Genomic DNA, 24,145 nt, shown 5'->3' with positions numbered 1-24,145 from the left:
AATCTTCCTGCCTTAACTACTCCCACTGTGGCCAACTTCTAGTTACCAACCTAACGTCAAGAGCGGAAGAAGTGGACAATATCTACATTCCATTCATACAAGTCAGCAGGGGCTGGCTCTAGCCCACTGCTGCTCTCAGAGAAGTTAACAGTCTCATAGAGGGTTCTAGAAGGCCGAAGGTCCTTAAGAACCAAAGGAATAAGCTTCCTGGAGGCACTGTCCATCACCCTGAGTCCTATCTGGGTGACCACCGCTAATGGTACTTCCAAGTAATCTAAAAGTTGTGACAGAGGTAAGATATGGTTTGTAACCCTGCTTTTTTTCACTTACTATTAGAACACAGGCACATCCTCCCCCGACATTATTATAAAGTCTTGATAAACATTTTCAGTGGCTGCATAATGTTCTATTCAACAAATGTTCTACAGTTTGATTCATCAGTCTCCTCTCCTGGAACACACAAGCTGAGTGTTTGTGGCTTATCACACATCAGTCCAGAGGATGGCTGAGTCTTGTCCAAGAATGTGGGAGCACCATGGTGAGCGACCAGCCACCATAACAAAGGGACCAGATCCTACAAACTGGCAAGGCTGTGAGGTGTCCAGACATGTGTGTGTGGGGTGAAGAGAGGGGTAGCCTATATTCCAGGCCATCTTCTGACCGCTTGATCCAATGCCACCCCATTCCTGGTTCCAGGGGCTTCAATCCTGCCACTGGGACTATATGGCTCTGGTTCTGAGAAGGAACATACCTCTGTAGGCAAAAATATTTCATTTCCTTGTGATTTTCCTACTGTGAAAAACCAGAAACCGCCTAAGTGTTCAGTGTCGGAAGACTATCACAAGATCATGAAGACTTTGGAGGACATCTGGGGAAATGGGGCCCAGAATGGAAAAGGGCACAGCCCTGGGGATGTGGCTGCAATTAGGACCCAGGCCAGTCCCCTCTGGGCAGCACCACTGGGCCTCCCCAAACCCCCACCCATGGAACATGGTGTCATGGTCCACCAGCACCGGTGCCCCGGTTCCAAGATACCCCGTTCCAAGGGAGAGGGGCAGTGAGGGGGGTCCATGGGGCTAGCTGCTCCTGATTCGGGACTTATTTCAAAGACAGGTCGCAGCCACCCTTTGCTGGAAACGCATCCACCAAGTGCTCCTCTGGGGCTGGGGAATGAGGGGACAAAGGCCTGCAGGGGCGGGCAGGGTCAGCATCCAAGGGTGAGGGTGCAGGTGGGGAAGAGTGGGATTGGATGCCTCCGTGGAACCACTGTCCCCCAAGCTATAGGCCTGCTGCCCGTTCCCCCAGATTGAGATCCCCTCCAGCATTCGCTGTTATTGCCCATTGGTGACAACCAGATCTGACGCTAGCGGGGCTTCCCCCAATTACAGCCTAATCACTGTCTAATTACTGCCTAGGTCTCTTCTCTGCTGCTGCAGATGGCAGTAAATCTCCCTGTGTGGCAGTTCCCCAGCAGCTCATGTCTCGGGAGAGGCTGACCCAGGCCGAGGCAGGGAGAGCAGAGGGCTCAGGGGCAGGCCAGAGACGCACTGAGGCCCAGGCTTGCCAGAGTCGCCTCAGGCCACAGAGAGCCCTATGTCTGTCCATCAGGCAGAGAGGGACAGCTTAAGCAGTCCCCACAGGGCAGGGTTAGCCGTGGAGAAGGAACAGATCACATGCAGACATAGCCAGGCCTGGAACAAGCCAGCCCGGGGAACAGGCCACGGGACCTCCCACTCTCAGCCTCCCCTCCCCGCTCCTCCCTGACCTCTTCTCCTGACACTACCCTGTGTGGGGAGCCCCCCTTGGGCTTTGGCTCCTTCCTCCACGCAGCTGGTAGCAGAGGGATGGACAAGGGTCCAAGGGCAACATCCTGGTAGGGAGGCCAAACGCCCACCTTCCCATGGGAGCAAGAAGCTTGGGCTCCATTCTCCCTCTCCTGACTTGGGCCGCAGGCCCTGATAATAGCATCCAACTGAGAATCGTGGGCAGGGATGAGGGGTGGAATAAAAACAAATGTGGTAACACCAACCCAGAGGTCCTCCAGTTCACTCCTAGAAATACCAACTCCCTCCTCCCGCTCCGAGCTTCTGCCTATTCCCTGCGCTCCAGCCACCAGCTGCGCCAGGCGCCAGGCGTGGACCAGGAACACCAGCCTCACCTGAGTTCCGGTGGGAAATGCAGAAACTCCGCCCCGCCTGCCCGACAGGCTCAACTGGGCTCCACACTTGGGCAAACCCCGCCCCCGCCGCATGTGTGAGCGCATCAAAGCATGAAAGCCCCGCCCATGCTTGCACACCAGGAGCCATGAGGGCGTCTCTGCCCCCGGTTGCTCCCTGAGCTGTGCCTGAGCGGCAGGAGCAACAGGCCATGACTAAATGCACTTGAATAAAAAGGGAAAGAAAAGAAATCTCAGACTCTCCATTCCTCAGAGACAGAAATAGTTCTGCGGCCTCCAGATGGACTGCGCGCACGCAAGGGGAGGTCTCTCCTTCCCGCCAAACTTTCCCGACGGGATGCTGGCACGGACCAGTGGAAACCAGAGACTATTTCTCTTCGGGGCAGTAAATGAGAGGCTGTGGCTCGTGGAGTCCTTCTGTTATAATTAAGTTGGCCAGAAATTCACCTAAGGATACTAAATTCCGTACCTGACCCTCTAATTACAGCCAGAAGGGATCAGGAGACAATTACTTTCCAAAATAGTCCCTGGTGGGCCAGAGGCCAGGAGCCGTGTCTCTGGCACATCTCGAATGTGCCAAGCGAACGCACCTGGGGCAGCCCGGCAGATTGAGGGCGGCCAGACGCCCCCTCCCCCCAGAAACCTGCTGGCGAACATCACTGGGCCTGTGATCCCCGGGAGCGGGGGTGGGGGTGGAGAGGTGGGGTGGGGGACGCCCTCCTCTTCGCCCCCCATAAACCCAGCATGCCTGCCCGATGACATCGGCCACCCGTCTAATTAAATCCTAACGGGCTAATGAAAAACACGCCTGCTGCCCGCCCAGCGTACCTCCGTGGGCAGCTACCGCCGCCGCAGCGGCCACTGCGAGAGCAGAAGCCTTCCTGCCTGGGTCGGGGAAAGCGGCACCCTCCAGGCTCCCACTTTTGGCGTCCTTCTTCTCTGTGGCAGTGACTGAGGCCGACGTCTCCATCTTAGCCGCTCATAGTCCTGGGTGACAGCCCTGGAGGAAAAGACAAAGACGTTCACTAACATGGACTGCCCCCAGACCCAGCCGGGATCCAGCGACCCAGATTCCCGGCCGCCGCCCGCCACCGAGGCAGCCCACTTAATTCTCTTCTAATTGGGAAGGAGGGTTTAATTAATTTTGAGAATTATTAGTTCTGAGATTCATCTGGTCTTCTTGGGAACGACCTCACGGACACCAGCCAAGCGCGTTCATTGCCCCCTACCCCAGATTTTTAAGATCTGAGTCCCAAGATCCTATAGCCCATAGTGGCAAGGAGCAAGGACCACTTGGAGAAATGAAGTCCAAAGAAACAGCCTCCAAGGCGGGACCGCAGGAAAATAAGAATAAACAGAATAACAATGACTTAGGGGTCCTCGAAGGAAAGCCCTTGTTTTCCTGTTCCATCCCTGCTCACCAGGATCCACCTCTCCTTTACTTGTGCATCTGTGCATTCGTGCATTCATTCATTCATTCAACAGATTTTTCCATTGTTTACTCTCTGGCGCAAATTCAGTCCACACATTTTTAAGCCCCTGTTATATATCAGGCATTCGTCTGGTGCCAAAGGTACAGTCCACGGAGTTTACATTCTACTTGGGAAAGGGATCCTATAGAAGAGCAGGAGAAATAAAGGTATATTTATATGTTTCAGTGGGTGAGAAGTAGTACAAAAAGAGAAAGCTAAGTAGTAGGATAGAATGGGGTGGGAGGGCCTGAGGGGCCACTGCCTTGCCCCCCTGAGGATGGAATAGGGTGCCCCGTGAAGCCCTGAGGAAACCCATGGCAGCCAGAGGGCAGAGGCAGGAGCCACGGACCTGGAGGGGGTGCGGAGGCTGGCTGGTCTGTGACAGGTCTGATAGCGTATCGGGGTCCTTCTGCAATTGTGTGCAAGCCGATCTGGGGGGAAAGGGCACCATCGGAATGACCCAGGAAGACACGATAGTGGTCTGGGTTAAGGGGGGTGGGGTGGTGGGACGCAGAGATCACAGGCCTTCTAGGGCTTGGACGTGGGGTGTGTTAGAAAGAGGGGGATCACGGTGTAGTGGGGAGGGTGCAGGGCACAGATGATGCCCCAGCAGCTGAGTGCTGGGTCACAAGCAAGACCTTCACCACTGTGCCTCATCACTCACAGATACTGCTAATAACTAATTATTTGTATCAAGTTACAGAATAGAAATGGGAAAATCACGCTTCTTAATAGAAGAGTAGTAGTGTCCAAGATGGCTCCTATTTCTGGCTGAGGACCTGGATCAAAGAACGGTGGTACCATTGGCTGGGAGGGAGCACAGCAGGTGAGAAGCAGGTTTGGGGCAAAAATCAGGAGCTCAGTCTGTCCAGGCCATGTAAAGTTTGAAATGCTTATTAAGTCACGCAGAGACTGTTGGAAATGTTAAGTTCAGAGCTCGGGAGAGAGGTAGAGGCTGGAGACAGGAGAATGGTGGCCATTGAGGAAGATCTCCAAAGGATGGGGTGGAAACGAAGAAGAAGAGAAAGTTCCAGAGCTAAGACAGGGACATGCCAGCATTTCTGGGGAAGACAGAATAAATCAGCCAAGGAGAGTAAGCAATGGGGGAAGGAGAAGGAAAAAACCACCAGGAGAGTGTGGGGGTGTCAGAAGCAAAAGCAGGAGTGAGATGCCTCGAAGAGGGGGAACAATCAGCTCTCTCCCAAGCTACTGAGAGATGCAGACGGTGAGGCCTGAGGGCTGACCAGCTTCAGTCACATGCGGTGACCGGGGCCTGGGGATGGGGTTGGGGGGGGGGGGTGTCAGGAAACAAGTGGAAGTAGGAGACACAGAGGCACAGACAATTTAGTTGGGAAATTCAACCAATTTACAAGTTCCACAGAAGGAGCAGAAAATGACAACAGCTGGACAGTCCAGAGGTCCTCCACTGCTGCGTCAGAAAGGAGGCGGGGCCAGGTTGCAGGCCCGTGAGAAGGGAATGTTCTGGTCAGGAGCCTGTGGGTTGCAGCAGGGCAGAAACCAAAGACAGTGGTCAGCTCCATCACCAAGGGCCTCAAGGTTAAATTCACATCGGCTGGTCCAGAACTTTATCTTGCTAATAAATCCACTTAAAACTCTCGTGTCTTTCTAAATAGAAAACGGGAAGGGCTCAGAACAATGATATGAGGTATCAAGGACGGTGCCAAGAGAACAGCCCGAGTCCTGGACCCCCTTTTTCCGTCTGCACCCACCAGCCCATCCACTTCCACAGTCTTTCAAAACTCACTGTCAAGGAAACCCAAGGCAGATGGAGGACAGAGAAACCTCCCTGAAGATTTTGTTGTGTTCTGGGCTTTCCTTGGGCCTCGAGCCTGTTTGTGTATGTACTCTGTTCTTCAAGGTTCTGCCTATAGGTGAAGGGCTCGCCAGCAAGGCACCCTGGCTCATGGCTGCTCCACCTTCCCAGCCCCCTTAGCGGGCCATAGGAACCACCCTCCAGGACGCCTAAGCTGCACCCTTGGGTCACCTCCCTCTTCCCCATTTTCCTCCAACATCAGATCGGCTGGGAATTGCCATCACTTTCCCACAACACATCACCGGTGGGGCGTCTCAAGAAGGCTGCTCTGTATCAAGTCGGCCCCCTTCCTTTCAGCGTCGGGGGTCCTTCCAAAACCACCTCTGATCCTCCTCCAAGGCTGTCCTCTCCCCCGACAGCCAGGCGCCTTCCCCAAACCAGAATCTCATCACAACCCTCCCTTAGCCAAGGCCTTGCTGAGTCCCTTGGGCCTTTCAACAAAGTCTTCTTGCAGCCTCCTCTCCCCACGTCTCCTTCACTCCCAGCCAGGTGTGACTAGCCCTGCCCTTGCACACCCCCAGCCCTCTGCACCAGCTGGGCCGCCCATCAGCAAAGCTTCACCCTCTCTGTGGGGCCCTACTGTTCCTTCAAGATGCCACGGGGGCCCTACTGTTCCTTCAAGATGCCACGGGGACATCAGACGCTCAGGGAAGCACCCCAACTCCTCCCCAGTCAGGGTGGCCTCGGCTTAGGGATCTCTGCCTCCAGCCCCCACCTTCATATTGAATTCATCATCACCTCCAGGTCAGGCTGGCATAGGCCAGCTCCTCAGGAATGCCTGGCAAAGAAAAGGGACCTTTGCGGCAGGAAACCACGGCCCTTTGAAAAGCCAAGTGATTTCGTGAACAGCCTGTGTTTTCCTCTCAAAAAGTTCAGGTGAAGGAATTCTGGCCCCACGTTGAAATACACCTTGAATTTGGAAGTAAGGACAAAAATAAAAATAACAGCTGGAACAACAAAACTTTAATAAGCATTTACCGGGTGCCAAACGCCACACAAGAGTGATCTCATTTAATCCTCACAACATTTTACATAGAAAGAAACCAATGCTTAGGGGCACCTGGGTGGCTCAGTAGGTTAAACATCTGCCTTTGGCTCAGGTCATGATCCCAGAGTCCTGGGATCGAGCCCCACATCGGGCTCCCTGCTCAGCAGAGAGTCTGCTTCTCCCTCTGCCCCAGCCCCCAACTCGTGCCCTCTCTCCCTCTCTCTAATTAAATAAAATCTTTAAAAAAGAAAGAAACCAATACTCAGAGAAGTTGAGTTAACTTTGCCCAAAGATGAACACTTTGAGGTGTCTGTCCCAGGCCTTGAGCCCAGGCTCCCTGCCCTAAAGCCGGACTCCCAGGCACCACAGTGAGCTGTCCCTTGCGTAAGGATCTGACAACGCTAAGGGATTTACCCCGGAATCCCCTGGCAGGCACAAGTCCTTAACTGCTGTGCCCTGCAGATATAGGGAGCATGGTGCCAGGAGCCCAGAGGATCCCAGAAGCAGGATTTGACATCGTTCTTGCCCTAGTGCTGCTCCAAGGTAGCAAGATGGGTGGAAGGAGACCACCACCTGTCAAGGGTGGGAGAAAGCTGAGGCTGTTCGAGCTGCTTGCAAACACTGTGACGACGCAGGGGCCCCGGTCTGCTGGAGCCGTCTGGGGCAGGACGGTGATACATTCATTCACTAACTCTTTATCTAGTAATTTTTTTTAAGATTCATTTATCCGTTTATGAGAGAGACAGAGAGAAAATAGCACGAACGGGGGAAGGGCGGGGGAAGGGCAGAGGGAGAGACAGAGGGAGAGAGAGAATCCTCGAACAGACTCCCTGCTGAGCACGGAGCCTGACATGACGCAAGGCTCGATCCCAGGACCCCAAGATCACGGCCTGAGCCAAAACCAAGAGTCAGCCGCCCCACCAACTGAGCCACCCAGGCTCCCTCAGTAATTCTTTATTGATAGTCAGCTTCATGCCTCACACTGCGCTAGGCTGGGAGATGGCTCCCCTAAATGAATTGGGGGTCCTTGCCTGGGTTTGGGTACTCCCCCACCACCATGGCACCTCTTACACAGCATGGTCATAACCTGCCACACCCCCACCTGGCTTCCTGCTGTGTTGTGATCTTCTCCAGGGCATAGCTGGGCCTTGCACCCTAGGTCCCCAGGCCCAGCAGAGCAGATGTCCAGAACCCCTGCTGTGGGGTAAGGTGGGCCCTGGAAGCCAGGCCCGTGCATCTGGAGGGCACGGGGCTCGGTAGACCAGAAACCAGCAGAGGACTCAAGGCACCCACAGGATCAGCACATGTGACCCAAGCCCAGCCTCAGTGGGGGGCTGGCAGACTCCTGAGGCATGGATCCAACCCTTTCCAAATGCAGATGGGGAAACTGAGGCCAACAAGTCAGAACCCTCAGACTTTAGGATCAGGAATGCCAAGCAGAGTGGTTCAAGGGACTGTGACCATTTCTGTGAAAGGACAGGAGGAGACTAGAAAGAAGAGCAGGAAAAGACTGGGGGTTTTCTTGGAGAAGAGTAGACGTGGCTCCCCGCCCTATGAGGGTGTCAGAGCGGGTGTTATCAACCCAAGGAAGTGAGCTGCTCCAGGCCACTTTCCACGGAGGGAAAAGGGCCAGGTCCAGAGCCAGGTCCAGGGGCAGTCATGCTGCCCAAAGCCTCAAGGTGTGTGGCTACCAAAGGACGCAGGTGAACGGAGTATGGGGAGAAAGGGTATTCATCAGGGTCCCACGATCCAGACTGCTTTCTGGGGCCTGGGGAACAGGTGGAAGCACCTGGAGTCCTCCAGCCAGGGGTGGGGGGAGACTCCATGCAGTACCCACCATGCCCCAGGCCCAGTATCCTGCAGATCAGCTGCTGCCCTCCACTTCCCTCCCCTGCCAGAGGAGGAGAGCAGGAGACAGAGCAGAGAAGCTGCGTAAAGCACGGGAATTAGTGGGATTAGCACAATTTCTGGGTAAACACCAGGCGCCCAGGGTCCCAGGCAGCCACTTTCACTCCCCAAAGCTCCTCCAGGCAGCCGTCTCAGCCTTGTCAGCAGCGTCACCTGAGCCCCCAGAGGCCAGCTGGGGACAGCAAGGAGGGGATTGCCAGGTTCCGGGGTCCCAGACCTTAGCTGGGGCAGGGGGCGGGGGGTATAAGGGTCTGTGCTGAAATATTTCCCACAGGCTCCTCAAAAGGCCTCAGAACAAGAGGGGCTGGGAACACAGCCCTCCTGGGGGAGGAGGAGAGGCTACACCCCCACTTCACCCAGGGAACTCACATTGCTCGAGCATGTCTGGACAGCTCCCGAGAGGAGATGCAACCACGATCCCCAGGTTCTGCTCAGGGAAGGGGGGACACTGGACCAGAACCCAGGAGGAGCCCATCTTCATTAGGAGACCCCAGAGTCACCCGGCCCTCCAGGGAGTCCTGGCAGCACCAAGAGCCCCACAGGCTTTCCTGGACCTTCTCCTGGAGATTTGGATTCCCGAGTTCCGGGTGGAGAGTCGGTGGGACAAAATATTGCCAATTTTTAAAAAAAGTTCCACAGGTATTTGCGATATGCAGGCAGGTTCCAGAAAACCTTCATGGCGTGTCACTTACAGGGTCACTTCCAGATCATTTACAAATTATTCCAAGTAATTTACAAGTTCCAGTAAATGCAAGGCTGCATAGCCCAACGGTTAAAAAAAAATACATACTCTCTAGGCTAACCTGGAATGGGAAGTTGGTGTCCCTCAGGCTGAGCATGGACAAACCACAAGCCACTTGTGCCAAGGCACAAGTCACAGATGCGTTGCCACCACGGCACAGAGCATCACCCGTGCTCCCCACGGCATCCCGCTTAAGGTTGCCATCAGATCCCAGTGAGCTGGCAACCTGAGCCTGCCCAGAAGCACACGCATTCTTAAGGCACCAATGCTGTGCCTTTAATATCCGATCGTTGCGTTCCAGACACGGAGTTTCTCCCATAATCCTGTGTCGTTTTCTCCTGTGCGTCTACAGCATCGTTCCAAGGAAGGTCCATGGCACAGAACAGGTTAAGAACTCTGAGTGAAAGGGCTGGCTTGAAGACTAAATTAATAATCAGAGCAGAATGAGCGAATCACTCCGAAACCGGCAATCTCAGACACCCTCCCGCCACCTGGCTGCTTTGAACTCCTCTAACGAGTGAGTCACAGGAATTAGAGCGTCTTCCCTGGGCGAGATCGTTCTCCAGGAGAGAGATGAAACCTCACCTCCCAGTCCTCGCAGCCACCTCGGGGCCGGGTGTTCTCACCTCCTCTGATCTCAGCCGAGTGGCTTGTGCGCCATGGCCCCACACGTGTAGACACACGTGGGCACACACAGAGCACACGCAACACACAGCAACCACATACAGTCACATGCACGTGCATGCACACATGCACACACAACACACACCCTGCCACACTCATGCACATATACCCAGTCACACGTGCTTACACAATCACATACGCAGGCGCAGTTACACGCTGAGAGGTGCACACCACGTGCACACACGTACACGCGATCATGTATGTGCAAAGATTCACACAGACAAACATGCACAGAAATACACCAGCGATCATAATCACCCACCCTGCCTTAATCACACTCGTTTTTAAGATTGAAGGAGATAAAACAGGTGAAATTTCCTGAGGAGAAAAACACATGATCGGTGCACCCCAGATTAAAGGAAATGATCATCATAAGCTAGTTATCACTACAAAAAGAATAGCAGACTCCTCCCCTCCCCAGTTGTGGCCCCAAGGTCCTAAGCACATGTCCTGAATCTGCCAAGTGGCCAGGTACCCATCATTTCACCTCCCATCCCTTTAGCACTGCCATCTGGAAAGTGGATGTTCTACTGGGGGCTCCCGACCAAGGGGATACCAGTCCAACACCACCGTGAGGAGGCCAGCCACGTAAACAGGAATTGGGGGTCTGACTCTCCAGGTCGGAGGCGTGGGGACCAGACATGGACTTCCACACAGTCCCAGTCCCCCACCTTACTCGTCCACCTTGCAGGAGAAGAGGGAGTGGGTGAGGTGAGGGTTCCCCAGGACCACACCAAGCTGGGGACACTCTGCTTGCCCTTCATCACAGGGAATAAAAGAATCCTATTTTATAATACATATGCATTTTATTCTCTTAGCATAAAATATGCTTGGACCAGTGCAGTCTCCATCAGCTAGGTGTCTTTGGCCATGTTACTGCCCCTCTCTGAGCCTCTGTTTCCTCCCAGGTCACACAGAGCTTCCCAGGGTGCTTAAGAGGACAGTCAACTTTCCCGGTGTGGTTGTTAACATACGTCACAGCAGCAGACCCACCAACATTGGGTCCCCACTGGGGGCTGGCCAGTCAGGAGAAACTCTGCAGGCAGGCACCTGCCACCAAGAAAGGGTCACCTGCCTGCGGGGGCCCAGAGTGACAGCTGGGGCTAATGCAGACATACACCTGTCTGCAGAACCTCAGGCTTCAGCTGCATCTTGTTCTGACTTCTCTGTCCAGCTGCCTTGTCTCTGTGTGTGGGATCAAGGCTATGTGAAACAGCCCCACTAGGGCCCAGCAGCAAACCATCTCCAGCGAAACCCAGACAAGGGGGCTCCAGACCAAGAGGGTCTGCAGGGCTAGAAGAGGAAGGACAGACTTACCACCACCAGAACCATGTCACTACCCTGTCCCTGGCTCCTCCTTCTTCCAGGGACCTGACATGGGGAGGGGAACCCCACACTTCTGCCTGGGCTGGCCCCTCAGACACCGTCCTGGCCGGGGCTTCTCACAGCCCCCCTGGGGGAGGGCAATCCTGAGAGGGGGCATCAGAGCTGGCAGACCCTTGGGAGGGTCTTCTGACCGGCCAGGTCAGATATGGGATAAAGGCTGGACCATGGGGTCCCAGTTCCCTGACCCCATGGACAGTGAGAGGTTGTATAGTCCCTCCCAAGGTGAAGAAGAACCTCACACATATCACCATGTGCAGGGTGCCAGCATACGGGAGCCTCTGTCTCTATGTGGGCTTGGCACGTGGCCGGCTACCTGGCCTGCTGCCCAGAGTGCCGTGAGGACAACAAAGGAGACACATCTGGAAAAGAAATAAAGCCTTCTTCTGACACTCCCGCCCCGTGACAGACAACGTGGGGCTCTCGTTCCTCTGTGACTCGGAAGAAGAGTCTCATCACACTGCTCCATGGCCCCTTGGACCCCTGCTCTGCCCGGCAGGGTCCCTTATACTGGGAGCCTCATTACCAGAGAAAGAAAAGACCAGAAGCCTCGAGCACCTGCAGGGGCCTGCACCTGGCCTGCTCCTCTCCTCCGGTTATCACACAGCCAGCCACAGTTACCGTGCGATGCCAGTATCCTGATCCTTGTTTTACGATGAAGCAGAGGCCCAGAGAGGGTAAGTAATCTGCCCAAAGTCACAGAGCTAACATGGAGCAGCTCTGCTGTTTCAACGCAGGTCCGCGAGATTCTGAAGCCCACACATGTTTGACCACCACCGTATCTGTTGAATATGGAGATGCCTGCCACTGGCAAGGAATATTGCAAAGGTGTCAAAAAGCATAAAGCATAGTTTAGAGTTCCCTGACGTCTTGGTTAGTATATGCTAGAAGTTGAATAAGGAGCAGAGACTTCATGGCCGTGGAAGCTTGGGGAACGAGGGCTCCTGACTGGGGACGTCAGAGGGGGCTTCCAGATGACCACTGATCTGCCCTGTGCCTTCACGGCAAGGAGTGAAAGGCCTTGAACTTGGCCTGCAGAGGAGAGAGAGAAGGGCACTCCAGGGGCAGGGAATGGCATGGGCATGACCCTGGCACACAGCAGGCAGAGAGAAAAAGAAAGGAGAGCACTCTCACAGGGGTAAAGAAGCAGGGGACAGACTGTGTCGGTTAGTGGTGGGGTAGCTGCGGGCCCCAACGGAGTCTCTGGGAAGGGCAGGTCAGAGGGAGATGGGTTTAGGAAGAAGGTACTTCCTCACTTCCTGGGTCTGGAGCACACTTTGGCCATGCAGCCCGGCCAGTCTGACTCACAGTCCCAGCTGCTTCCAGGAGCTTTGGACCAGAGGCATGAAAAACAGAGCGCAAAGCCCTCACCCTTCCACTGTGGCCAGGGGTGGGCACCACACAAAAATCCCTCTTCTGGTGGCTGCACCTGCTTCTTCATCACTCCTTGAACGGATTTTTCCAAGTACGATAGCTCCCTAATTTGCCCAGCCCCTGCGCTTGCTGGTGTGCAGGAAAACAGATCATTAACCCTAATTCACTGACTTGCTGGGCCGGAACAGCAGCCAGGGATGGCCCCAATGGGAAATGCAGGCCTCTGCTGTAGAAGCCGGCCTCAGATAAGGGGAGATGGGTATCAGGACTGGAGCCAGGCAAAAGCCCCCCCACACACACACTTTTTTTTTTCTGGGAGGATATGGGTAAGAGCTACTTCAGGACAGGCACTTCAGATGGCATAGAAATGGCCATTTGCTTGCACTGACCTGTATTCCCTGAAAACACGAGGCCCCACCCATGCCCCCTGCCTTACAACATCCCCATGCTTTCTTGCTCTGAAAATTCTACCCACAGAAGCCATGCTTTCAAACCCAGGAAGCCTGCCCTAATGAACTCCCACCCAGAGTCCTCTTCTGACCTACCACAACCTCACTGTGCTGCTTCTGAAATGTTTACGTCCCTCCCTGGTCCTCTCAGCAGCGGGCAGGTCCAGAGGCAGCACGTAGAGTGCGGATGGCGGCGAAAGATGGCCACATTGGAATCCCAGCTCCACCTAGAGCTACAGACGAGAAGAAACTTCTCCCTGTGCCTCAGTTTTGTCATCTGTAAAATGGTGCTGACCACAGCAACTCTGTCACGTAAGGATTAAAAGCTTGTGCTGCGTGATCATTGGCAGCTGGGACGAGCCTACCCATGTGGGTCAGGGAGAACTGTCCCCAGCAGTGCAAAGGGACCAAGTCCCCAACAGGAGGGCTGTCCAAGACTGGACAAGGCAGACCCCATACAGCCCCATCCTCTCCCTCCCTGCCCAGGGGCTTGTGAGCCTCTGCCTTTCAACTGTGGAAACTCTCAGGTTGGCACCTTCTTGTAAATGTGTCATCCTGCTTGACTGCGAAGGCCTGGTGTCTGTCCCCATCCTCGATGGAGAATCCCCCAAAGCCTCAGGAGCTCCAGAGGCCCAGGGTACCCGCCTCACGCATGCCACCCCCGCCGGCCCGGCCACCAGAGCCACGCTCCCAGCTCGGCTCCCACGAGGAGGCCGCCGTCTGAGGCGAACAAGGGGCCCGCTGTGCAGCGGCCCAGCCAGACCCAGATATTTTAACAGCTGCATTGTGTGTTTCTGAGGCGCAATTCCTGAGCGGGGAAGAAAAACAAGCTTCGCCTCTGCCCTGAGGAGGGAAAACAGACGGCCCCAGGCAGGCTGCAGGCAGGGGAGAAGGCCTCTGCCGGGGCCTGGGGCTGTAGAGGGCATGACCAGGAACAGGCCTGCCGCACAGGAGCTGAGGGCATCGAGGCCCCGGCCAGGACCCCCTTCACCCAAGATTTGGGGAGGGAAGGCAAGGACAGAGGCCCAGTGAAAGCAGTATATCCCTGAAGGAGGGGGAGATGAGGGGTTAAAAAAAGAACTGGAAAGGCAGGAGGTGCCTCCAGGATAAGGTACACATCCCCACCCAGGCCCCACCTGGGCATCTCCCCACCTGTAGTGCTATTTCCCCAAAGCCCCTCCAGCTGAAGCCCATATCACCCAGGGAGGGGTCAGTCCTAACTCACGGTCCCTGAGGTCAAGCTCTGTATCCCTGTGTTTTAAGTACCTGGTTCTGCCTCTGCTTCCCATTCTGCTCGCCCCAGAGACAGACTCACCCACATTTGATCCTGACTCAGTACACAAACACTCTCAGGCACCGAATCCCTGCAGAGAATACCCTCTTCTCTCTTGGCCTCCCCTTGATCCCCACGAGGTCAGGGCTGCTCCCGGGACCCATCAGCCTTCTTGGGGGTAAGGGGCTGAGGGCCAGGTGGAGGCCAAATAAAGTCCCGCTCGGGTCAGGGGCAGGGCCTAGAAAAAATTTGTCGAATCTGCCTCGGGTACTGGTCGTCCACACTGCTGGGAAAGTCTTTGGGGCAAAATGGCTACCAGCCTACAAATGCACCCCTTCCCTTGAAGTATAATATAAACTCCTTGAGCTGTTTGGCTTTCGGCTTGGAGGGGGCAAAGGCACAGCAATCTCCAGTCATCCTGACACCAGCCGCCTCCACCACGCCCCCTAAGTTTGACCCCAAAGGGCTCAAAGTCACACATCTGAGGTACACCAGTGGTGAGGTCATCTCCCAAAAAGGTTGGTGATGACATCATCAAGGCAACTGGTGATTGGAAAGGTCTGAGGAGGACAGTGGAAAACTGACCATTCAGAATGGACAGGCCCAGATGGAAGGGATACCACGGCCTCCACCCTGATTGTATCAGAGCCCTCAAGGAACCGCCAAGGGACAGAAAGAAGCAGAAAAACACTGAGCACTGTGGAAATACCATTTTTGACGAATCTGTCAACCATGCCCGACAGATGTGGCACCGCTCTGAGCCTGAGAACTCTCTGGAATCGCTAAAGGGATCCCAGGGGACTGCCTGGGCTGTGGGCTGCCCTGTGGATGGCCGCCATCCTGGTGACATCACAGATGATGTCAGCAGTGGTGGAAGGGCCAGTTAGTGAAGAACTACAAAGGAAAATATCTCAGTAAAGGATCATTGGACAACCAATGGTTAAAAATATATATGTATGTGTGTATATATATGTGTGTGTGTGTGTGTGTGTGTGTATAAACTCTTCAGTCACATAGACTTTACTATGCATAGTGCTTAGTGGTCCAGTCTATAAATTTCTGAGCACCTACTATATGCAGGCACATGCCATTTTCAGGATAAGTAAAAAGTGCTTTCTGCTTATACTTTAAAGTGCTTTCTTGAGCCCTTATGCACTCAAAGGGACTATTTTCTCTGCAGTGGAATTGTAGGCTAAGGGGTGGCATTTTGGGGTCGGTGACACAGTGCTGGTAGCTTTCCCAGATCCTTCTCACCATCACCCAGATCACAGCCCCTAGAGGATCACGGGACACTCCCCTCCAGGAGTGTGTGTCATGCCACAGTTGGGTGGAAACAGGAATTCTGGCATGTGCGGAACACAGACAGGGTCCGAGCAAAAGGGCCCAAGCCAGCTGCGTCCATGAACCACCCAGCGTATTGCCGAACACCAACCATCTCTGAAGCCAGAGGTCACCCTTTCCACAGATGGCACTAGGCCTACGGTAGGGTGCAGGGCAGGGGCCGGGCAGGCTGGCTGCGGATCTGGGCTAGCTAGCCTGCCTCTGCAGGCTCTGGGGAGCAGCAGGCCGATGGGCAACCTGGAATCTCCTGGTCCGGTCTGTGCCGAGGTCTGTGCTGACTTGCCCAGCCCTTGCCCTCCCCACATCTCCCAGGTGATGTCCTTGCTCAGCTTTTCCTCCTGCACCTCTTCTAGGCTCAGCCACCGGCGTTCCCCAGGCTCTATCAGGAGCCAACGGCCAGCGCCACCCCGAGGAGTGAAGCCAAAGGGAGTGGCCTGCCTTTGGCCGGCGGAGGAAGGAGGGGGAAGGAGGGCATCCCAGGCCCACCTGCTAAGCTGTCCCCTCAGCCCTGCCCAGTCACAGCTTCTCTCAGGCCTCACTCTTCCTCTTGCATCCCCTGGAGCCCATCCACTCTCACACACCTCCCTGTCTCCTGGCAGTCACACATGCCAACCCATACCAGGCATCAGGGCCCCCAGGCCCAGCGGACGGGCACTCATTCCAGCCCTGTGTGGGTCGGCTGCAGCCGGAACACTTGCCCTGTGTGGGTCGGCTGCAGCCGGAACACTTGCCCTCTGCGGGAGGCCAGGGAAGTTCTAAGGGCTCCATGACTGGACACAAGCGTGAGATTCTTCATGCAGGGCCTACTCGGTGCCACGGTGGGGCTGGGACTTTGACGACAGAGGCAAATTAAACATAGTACCACTTTCCCAGAGCTCCCAGCCCAAGCCGGGAGATAGTCCTCAAGGAAATAGATAGTAACAACCCAGAATAAGCTTCCTGGTAGAAAAATGAACTCAAAGGGCTACAGGGAGCCTGGGCTAGCCGGAGGAAGTCAGGGAAGGCTTCCCGGAGGAAGGCATGAATATACAGTTTCCAAGGGAGGACAAGTCAGGTCCAGGAGGGTCTGCTAAAGCGGAGGGGACTACAGCAGATAGAGAGGACAGTGCCTGGGCCATTACAGGATGCAGGGAACCAAGAGGCCCTGAAGCTGAGTCCTGAAGGTCAGTGTCCAAACTTCACATCACAGCACACGAAACACTTCAAGGCCTCTGCCCTCCCTGTCTCCTAGGCCTCATTTTACCACCAATGTGGACCCCACCCCTTACATGACCCCAGAAATCTGTGATCCCCAGACACTGCCTGTCAGGCTTCTGAGCTCATGATCTTCCCTTCCAAAACACCCTTTCCTTCCACCTTGGCTCAATGAACTGTGGTTTATGTCTTTAAGGCTAAGGCCAGTCCTACCTCCTCCAGAAGTTGTTTCGGGCCCTCCTGCCCCAGACTAGCACAGTGATCCTGCAGCTCCCCTCCTGCCTGTCCCCCTCATCAGCCTAGCCATCCCACGACACTGCACTCATGGAGAGCTTTCAACCTGCTGCTTCCCCATCCTACCCCTGGGTGGTTTGGCTCTTTGACTTTCACTCCCAGCCCCCAACACATCGCCTGGCACACAGTGTCCCATAAATGTGCAGTGAGAGCTGTCACAGTGAACCCAGTGTTCTGGAGTCAGCTGTCTCCTAAAGTGCTCCCCACGTCACATCTAGCAGTGGCGGCCACACAGCGGACAGCTGGTCGTGGTAATTTAACGGACCCCAGAGAGCCTGAGTGAAAGATGCAGCCCAGCTGGTTGCTTGTATCTTCGAAGGTGCCAGACAGAACTCACTGGCCAAACAAATAAATAAGAACCACTCTTACTCACTCCCCAAAATTACACCATTAGAGACTCACTTCTTTGACACTTTCTTCATTTTCAAGCACAGCCTATTAAAATGCAAACTGCCCTGGAATAAGGTCAGGCCTTAAGTGCCTGAGATCTAAAAAGTTCATTTCTCTAATCAGAGGGGGACAGAATGGAGGAGAGCTGGAGGGAGACAGAGGGAGGGGAGTAAGGGGAGAAACTGTGGGGACGGGGTGCCAAAAACCCAGCACCGTTTTGCTGACGGCTGTCCTTGGCTCTTGCTGCCAGTCCACACCCTCCTGATAAAAGGAACATGTCTCTCTGCTTGTTCCTGCACTTCAGCATTTCTTGGCATGACACCATATGCAAAATTAAGTGTCTTTGTAGTTGTGGGCCGCTTGTTCTTTTCCCTCCTTTGGATGAAGCTCTCCAAGGCGCACTCAATCAAGCCCCTTTTGTTCCCCAGGCCTTTTGAAGGCTTCCGGAGAGGAAATGAGAGCGCTCTTTAAAGCCCAAGTCTACACGCAGGGTGAAATCACCGTCCCCTTGCCAGCCCGGCCCCAGGGGCCTGATCAGCAAGTTGGGGTGCCGTGGGTGGGCTCCCCGACCAGGGCTGTCCCTGGGCGCTCAAGGATGTCCCCAACCCATGTGAGAGGCCACAGTGACACAGCCGATTTCCTCTGATGAGGGAAGTCTCCTAAACTGGCAAGAAGCCACAGAAGGGTCACAGGTTTAGGTGGCCCTTGGTCATGGGACTGTTCCCCAATAGTTGTTACAAGTTCCCCATCCCAGGGCATGTCTGGTGATTGTGAAGCTTTGCACGGGGACTCGGGGTCTGCACTTGGAAGAGGCAGTCGGATCTTCCCCTTAGCCTGGGCCCCAGGACTCCCTTCCACGATGGCACCATGCCCAGTCCCTATGATCATCCACCCACTGATGGAGACACAGTGGGCCAAAGGATCCTCTAGGCGGGGAGCCTCCCGGAGGTCCCAGGGATCCAGTAGTCAACCTCCTATCCTACTCAGGAATCCCCTACAGTGGCAGTGAGCAACCGGGGGGGGGGGGCGAATCTGCATCCCAAGGGACACCGTGCAATGCCTACAGACATATGTTATGATTTCTATATTGTGCTAAGAGCAGCAAGCAGGTAGAGACCAGGGACTCTCCTAGATGTCCTACAATGACCAAGACAGATCCCAAACAGCAGAGAATTATCCAGTCAGAACATCTATGATGCCAAGATTGGGAAACTCGATCTAGAGTATTCCAGATATTTCGTCATCCAGTCTCTGCTTGAATACTCCCCATGGATGGGGAACTCACTACCTCCTGCTCTAAGGAGACACAGTGCAATGAAACCTTGGATCCGAAGCCTGGGCCGGCCTCTTGCTGAAATCTCTAGGCAAATGACCCAGTGTCCTCTCATCTTAGGATCCTGATTGGGAAATGAAGCCAGGAATGTGATGTTCTAGGAGTATTATCAAGGACTCTGTGACCACAGGGCACCTAGAATGGCACCTCACACACATGAAGAACTTACCCCAAAGGACACCTGCTCTGTGGTGTCTGATTTCAGAACATACCAGAGAGCAGAACCCAAGCTATCCCAGTGCTGGTTAGAAGTCCACCACCTGCCAGGAGCCATCTGGCCTGCCTCACAGACCTCATCCTGAATAAGGGACATGTGAGGTGTGCGCTGCAGGGTTACCTACACCCGTGAAATCCCGGCTGCAACCTCCACGCTCAGGGGAAATGAATATGTTGTTATGACAGCAGTGGAAAAGCACTGCGTGTGTGTTAGCTCGATGTTATGAAGACATAGAAATTCAGAAAGGAGGGCGCCTGGGTGGCTCAGTAGGTAGGCATCTGCCTTCGGCTCAGGTCATGATCTCTGGGTCCTGGGATCAAGCCTCACTTCGGGTTCCCTGCTCAGTGGGGAGCCTGCTTCTCCCTCTGCCTCTGCTATTCCTCCTGCTTGTGCTCTCTCTTAAATAAATAAATAAAATCTTAAAAAAAAAAAAAGAAATACAGAAATGCTTAAGATCATACGGCAGATGGAAATAAAACAAAGCTGAACGCCTCCTCTAAGCGCAACTAGGAGAATCAACCATATGCACATGGGGAGACAACAGACAGAAAAAAATCTGGTGTTCAGATGACGGGATTTGTGGTTAATGCTGGGTTTTTGGCAATGCTCTTTGATGGAAAGGTTATGTTGCTTTTCCATTAAAATACTATTTACTCATAGCTACAGAGAATATAGTAGGGGAAGCTACCAACATGGCCTTATTTCTGACCCTGAAGAATTGTGTAGGAGAAGTCACAGGGGACGTCCTGGGCCAGTTCCTTGGAGAGACCCTGTGCTTCGGAATGGAGGGGGCTGCTGCCTCCAGGACCTCGACTCCCAACTCCGGAGGGCAGAGTGAGCAGGTCTGCGGGCCCAACTCCTCTGCCCGCGGAGCGGACTCCCCCTCAGCATCCACCAGAGCAAGATGCCCTCCCAGATGAGCTCTGAAACAGCACCATGCCAGCCTCACAGAGGAGAAACCAGGAGTGAGGGAAGTGAGGGACTGGACATGCAGCCTGGGGGCCAGCCTACTCTCCATAGCCCCCACAGGGCCTGGCATCCACCAGGGTGCCCAGAGCTCTATCCTAAGTGAGGACCCATCCCTTGGAGGCCAGGAAACTGAGCTGAAGGATTCTTTCCCGATGAGCCTGCACCTCGGAGGCTGTGCCCCAGGCCAGTTTCAAAAATCCTGCGGAGCACCCAATTAATTTATTAAACATATTTTGAGGGGCGCCTGGCTAGCTCAGTTGGTGGAACATCTGACTCTCGATCGTGAGTTCGAGCCCTATCCTGGGTGTAGAGAATACTTGAAAAAAAAATGTTAACTAACCAAAAAAATATATATATTTGGAAAAAACTCTCAGAGTCTGTCTCCCCATAACATGGAAAGATAGCTACTCCCTCTTTATGTCCCCTCCCATCAAGGGTCCACTCCTGTCATTCCCAAAGAAAGTGGGTAAAAGACAAGAATTGTGCTAGCTGCTTCATTTCTCCTGTTGCTTGCCCAGAGCCACGGAGCCACCCCTGCCTGTGGCTGAGGCCCCAGAGGGCTGGGATGCACCAGGTGAGATGGGGCCTGTGTGACCCCACCCACCTCTCCCTCCAGCATCTCCTCCTTGCTTCCAGGAGACAGAATAGCCATAGACTGCTGGACATGGAAGGGCCTAGAAAGAAAGCACGAGACTGGGAAAAGGCAAAGTGGGGATGATTGGGGGATGAGAAGGCAGGAGCTGATATTATAAACACCTACTTCATCCCTTCAAAGGGGACTGGCCAGGATTTATCACCTCTCCCAGACCCGATGAGGGGACCCCGCGAAGAATAATGAGTTCAGGGCCTATGTTTCTGCTCTCCAAGGGATGACAGGATCATTGAGGGTTAAGAGGAGAACCCCCACCAATAAAACTGATAGCATCCAGGACCCATCCATCCCCAGCTCCTGGGCCCTGCCATGAAGAGGACACTATCGGCCCTCACTGGAGAGAAACTGTGCAAATGGATCCAGCAGCATACCTGGGGAGACATCCCACCTCAAACCCTCCTGGTGCAAGTGGGGAGCACAAGAGAGGTGTGAGGGAAACAACAACAGCCCTCAGGTGGCAGACGGCAGGACAGCTCCGGGCCCCAGGACAGCTGGAGATGCCATTGCTGCCATGGCAAACACCTGCCTGCCAGCCGTGGGTGGGGGTGGGGCAAGGGTCACCACACGAACCTCTGAGAAAAGGCCAGAAACCACCCAGAGAGCTTGACACCGGTCTTCCCTGGGAGGGGGACACATGCTCTGGGACCCTTTCTGCAGTGAACCACTTGCAGAATTCACTTCCCTCTCTGGGCCTCGGTTCCACGTGTCCAATTGTGCATGTCAGAGTGAACGACTGCCGGGACCCCTGCAGCTGGGGTCTGGAACCAAGGTCCCGAGTGAAGGGACAGAGCGGCCAAGCAGGGCAGCAGTGGGGAGGTGGGCTGCTGTGGCTGGAAGCCCATGGAAATCAGAGGGCTGAGAGAGAAGCCTGATAAAGCCTGCGGGAGCTGGGAAAGAACCAGGGGAGCTGAGGTCCAGCTGCCAGGTCTGTCCCTGGCACGTCTCTGGGTCTGAGAGCCAAGCCCTGGCGACAGAAAGAGGACCCCTGGAGCCTGCCACCCCAGAGCCCGGCCCCGCCTGCAGCCAATGCTTGCAGCAAGGGCAGCGGGTCGCAGTCGGGAAAGGAGGGACAGGGTGCTGGGGACTGTGGGTGGCAGGGAACAGCTGTGCAGCAGAAAAGCCCTGGCAGGGACCGGGCTACCGGAAGGGAGAGCCCACACCCGGCTGGAGTCTGGGGTTTCTTCTGAAGGAACTGGGGAGCTATCTAAGGATGTTGAGCAAAGGAGTGACACGGTCAGCATAAACTTACACAGCCAGGCTTTGCATCATGGTACAAACTCTCCTCGGCATTTGGCAAACCAGTGGCGCACTCCAGATGACCCTTGGGTCCCCCACAAGTCCCTACGTTTTGCCTCTCCCAGGCCAAGCCCCTGACCCTGCAAGTTCTGAGCCTTACAGGAGGTCTCCGGCAGCCAGGGGTGCTCCCCAGCAAACATCACTGTAACAAACTTCCTGCTGAAGAAAGGGCAAGGTCATCTGCACTCTGGGAGCTAGAGGCTCACTCCTCCCTCCAGAACTACGTGTCGCTGTGAGGGACCTTCGGGGAGAGCCATGGGAACCTGGACCAAGGGGATAGCATCCTCCTACTTGGAGGGGACAGCTTGGGCAGGGTCAGGCCGATGAGGCTCCTGGGCCCAGCACTGCGGTTCACCAGGGGGGAAACCCTGGCAGGAGGTTTCACCTCACCACGTGGCAATTTCCTGCCTGTGGCTGACAGTGACATTGTCCACTCTGTGGGGTACCAGGCCTCCCCACTCGTCGTCCCTTCCGACCCCATACCACCTACCTGATGGAACTGCCCTACTCCCCCCCATGCAAAGACTTGGCAGGGTCTGCCTTGAGCTGTTGTCTGTCCGTTTCTCTCCCTCTCCCTTATCTTATTCTCTTTCATTTCTGTTTTTCCCTTCTCCTCCCCCACCACCCTCCTTGCCCTCCTTCCTTCCCGCCCGGCAACAGGACAGACAACCAGGGTCCTGCCTGTCAGTAGGGACGGTGGTCTCTGCTTATCAGAAACAAAGAATGTTCGACTACATGCCATTGGCCACAGCGCCAGAGCGCAACAATTATACCTTAGTCTGAACATGCCTGCCTCATCCGAATTCACAGACAGGCCACATTCAGGCTGCTAAAGGGCGTGTGTGTGTGTGTGTGTGTGTGTGTGTGTCTGCAATGTGTTCACAACAGGAGTCTCTTTTTGTGGTAAGTGCTAAGTAAGACCAGAGCCATAGATGCCTTTCTGATAACTGAGGAACCCAAAGGTATTTACATACTATGACGAAAAAAAAATGTTTTGCCGAATCCACATTCCTTCACCATGCAGTGATGTCTACTGAGCCGAAAAAAAGATGGGTGTTGTTTTCTTTCCCCATTTGCCTAGGCACAAACACACCCACAACACCAACACACACGCAATCTTGTGCACAAACACATGCACGCACACATACGTTCCTTCTGTGCCCCAAGACGGCCCAGACTGGCGTTTGGAAAGGAACCCGACAGCAGGCTGTGGCCTGGAGAGGCAGGACGGCCCGTGGTCAGGGGCCTAGCCCCGGCCAGGCCCCTATTTGCTGTGTGCCCTCAGGCCAGCTCTTTAACTTCCCTGGCTGCCAGCTTCCTCTAGTAATAGGTGAGCTGGATTGCTCTTCCTAACACAAAAACAGCCCCCAGCAAATGCCAGCCGTGACCCATACTGGGCCACAGGAGGCTGGATCCCCTTGCTGCAGGGACGATCAAAGACACACTGGCCCCGACCACTCTGGATCTCTGGGGCCTTGTTCCCGGCAGGTGCGTCCCAGTTCCTCCTCCAAGTCTGGTATTTGGACTTTGCAGCTCTTTTCTGCCAGGCACCACCATGCTCCACGCCCACAGAGCTCAAGGCTACCCACGGGGGCCAGGCCTGCCCACGCTCCCCTGTGTAAGACCCGCTGCCAAGTAGGATCTCACGGGCCATGGCCTGTCCTGGGAGGCGATGGGGCCAGCAGCCTTTCCGGATGGGACCTTGAGAGAACTGTTCAACCTCCCTGAGCCAGTTCCCAGACTGGCAGCACGGACGGATCATCGTGCTGACATCCTAGGACGGATGCATGTCCATCTGTCTGTCAACACCTTCCAAAGCCAAGGCAAAGCTGCGGCATGATAGTACCTCAGTTTTTATCTCCCACGAGGAAGGTTGTGGGTATCTGGGGAGAGGGGGTTTCTGCTCTTCCCCATGCCTCGCTCTGCCCTGAGAGCCTGGCTCCCGGGGACAGCCGCTCTGGGGCCCCTTTGCCCAGATTCTCTCCCTTCTACTTCCCCTGAAGCATCCTCCCTCCATTCCATCCTCTGGGATGGGCTGGTGGTCCAGGTGCTCAAGGCAAGCACCAGCCGGACCCGGGGCTACACCCCTCCACTCAAACCAATGCTTCGGGATGTGACCAGGCACGTGTGTCAAGACGTGTTTCCAACCCTACCCGGTGGCTTCCACGTCACAGCT

At 54.9% G+C, this 24,145-nt stretch overlaps 1 protein-coding gene across 3 annotated transcripts in view; it reads right to left on the bottom strand.

The window, feature by feature from the left end:
* Window positions 1-24,145, bottom strand: part of GLI2 (GLI family zinc finger 2) — a 246,678-nt gene that overhangs the window by 177,778 nt on the left and 44,755 nt on the right. Inside the window, exons 1-2 of one of the 3 annotated variants that reach the window (XM_047722626.1) lie at window positions 8,748-8,889; window positions 3,005-3,176 (exon numbers count right to left, since the gene is read on the bottom strand). In XM_047722626.1, the coding sequence (XP_047578582.1) occupies window positions 3,005-3,146 (142 nt within the window). In that variant the 5' untranslated portion in view covers window positions 3,147-3,176; window positions 8,748-8,889. Of the gene's footprint in view, window positions 1-3,004; window positions 3,177-8,747; window positions 8,890-24,145 lie in introns of those variants that run through there. The other 2 variants (XM_047722625.1, XM_047722627.1) reach the window with 2 other exon arrangements.

Source organism: Lutra lutra, chromosome 3 (genome assembly GCF_902655055.1).
Source record: "Lutra lutra chromosome 3, mLutLut1.2, whole genome shotgun sequence".
NCBI classification, from domain to species: Eukaryota; Metazoa; Chordata; class Mammalia; order Carnivora; family Mustelidae; genus Lutra; species Lutra lutra.
The sequence above is the reverse complement of the archived record's forward strand: the minus strand, read 5'-3'. Positions and strand labels throughout refer to the sequence as shown.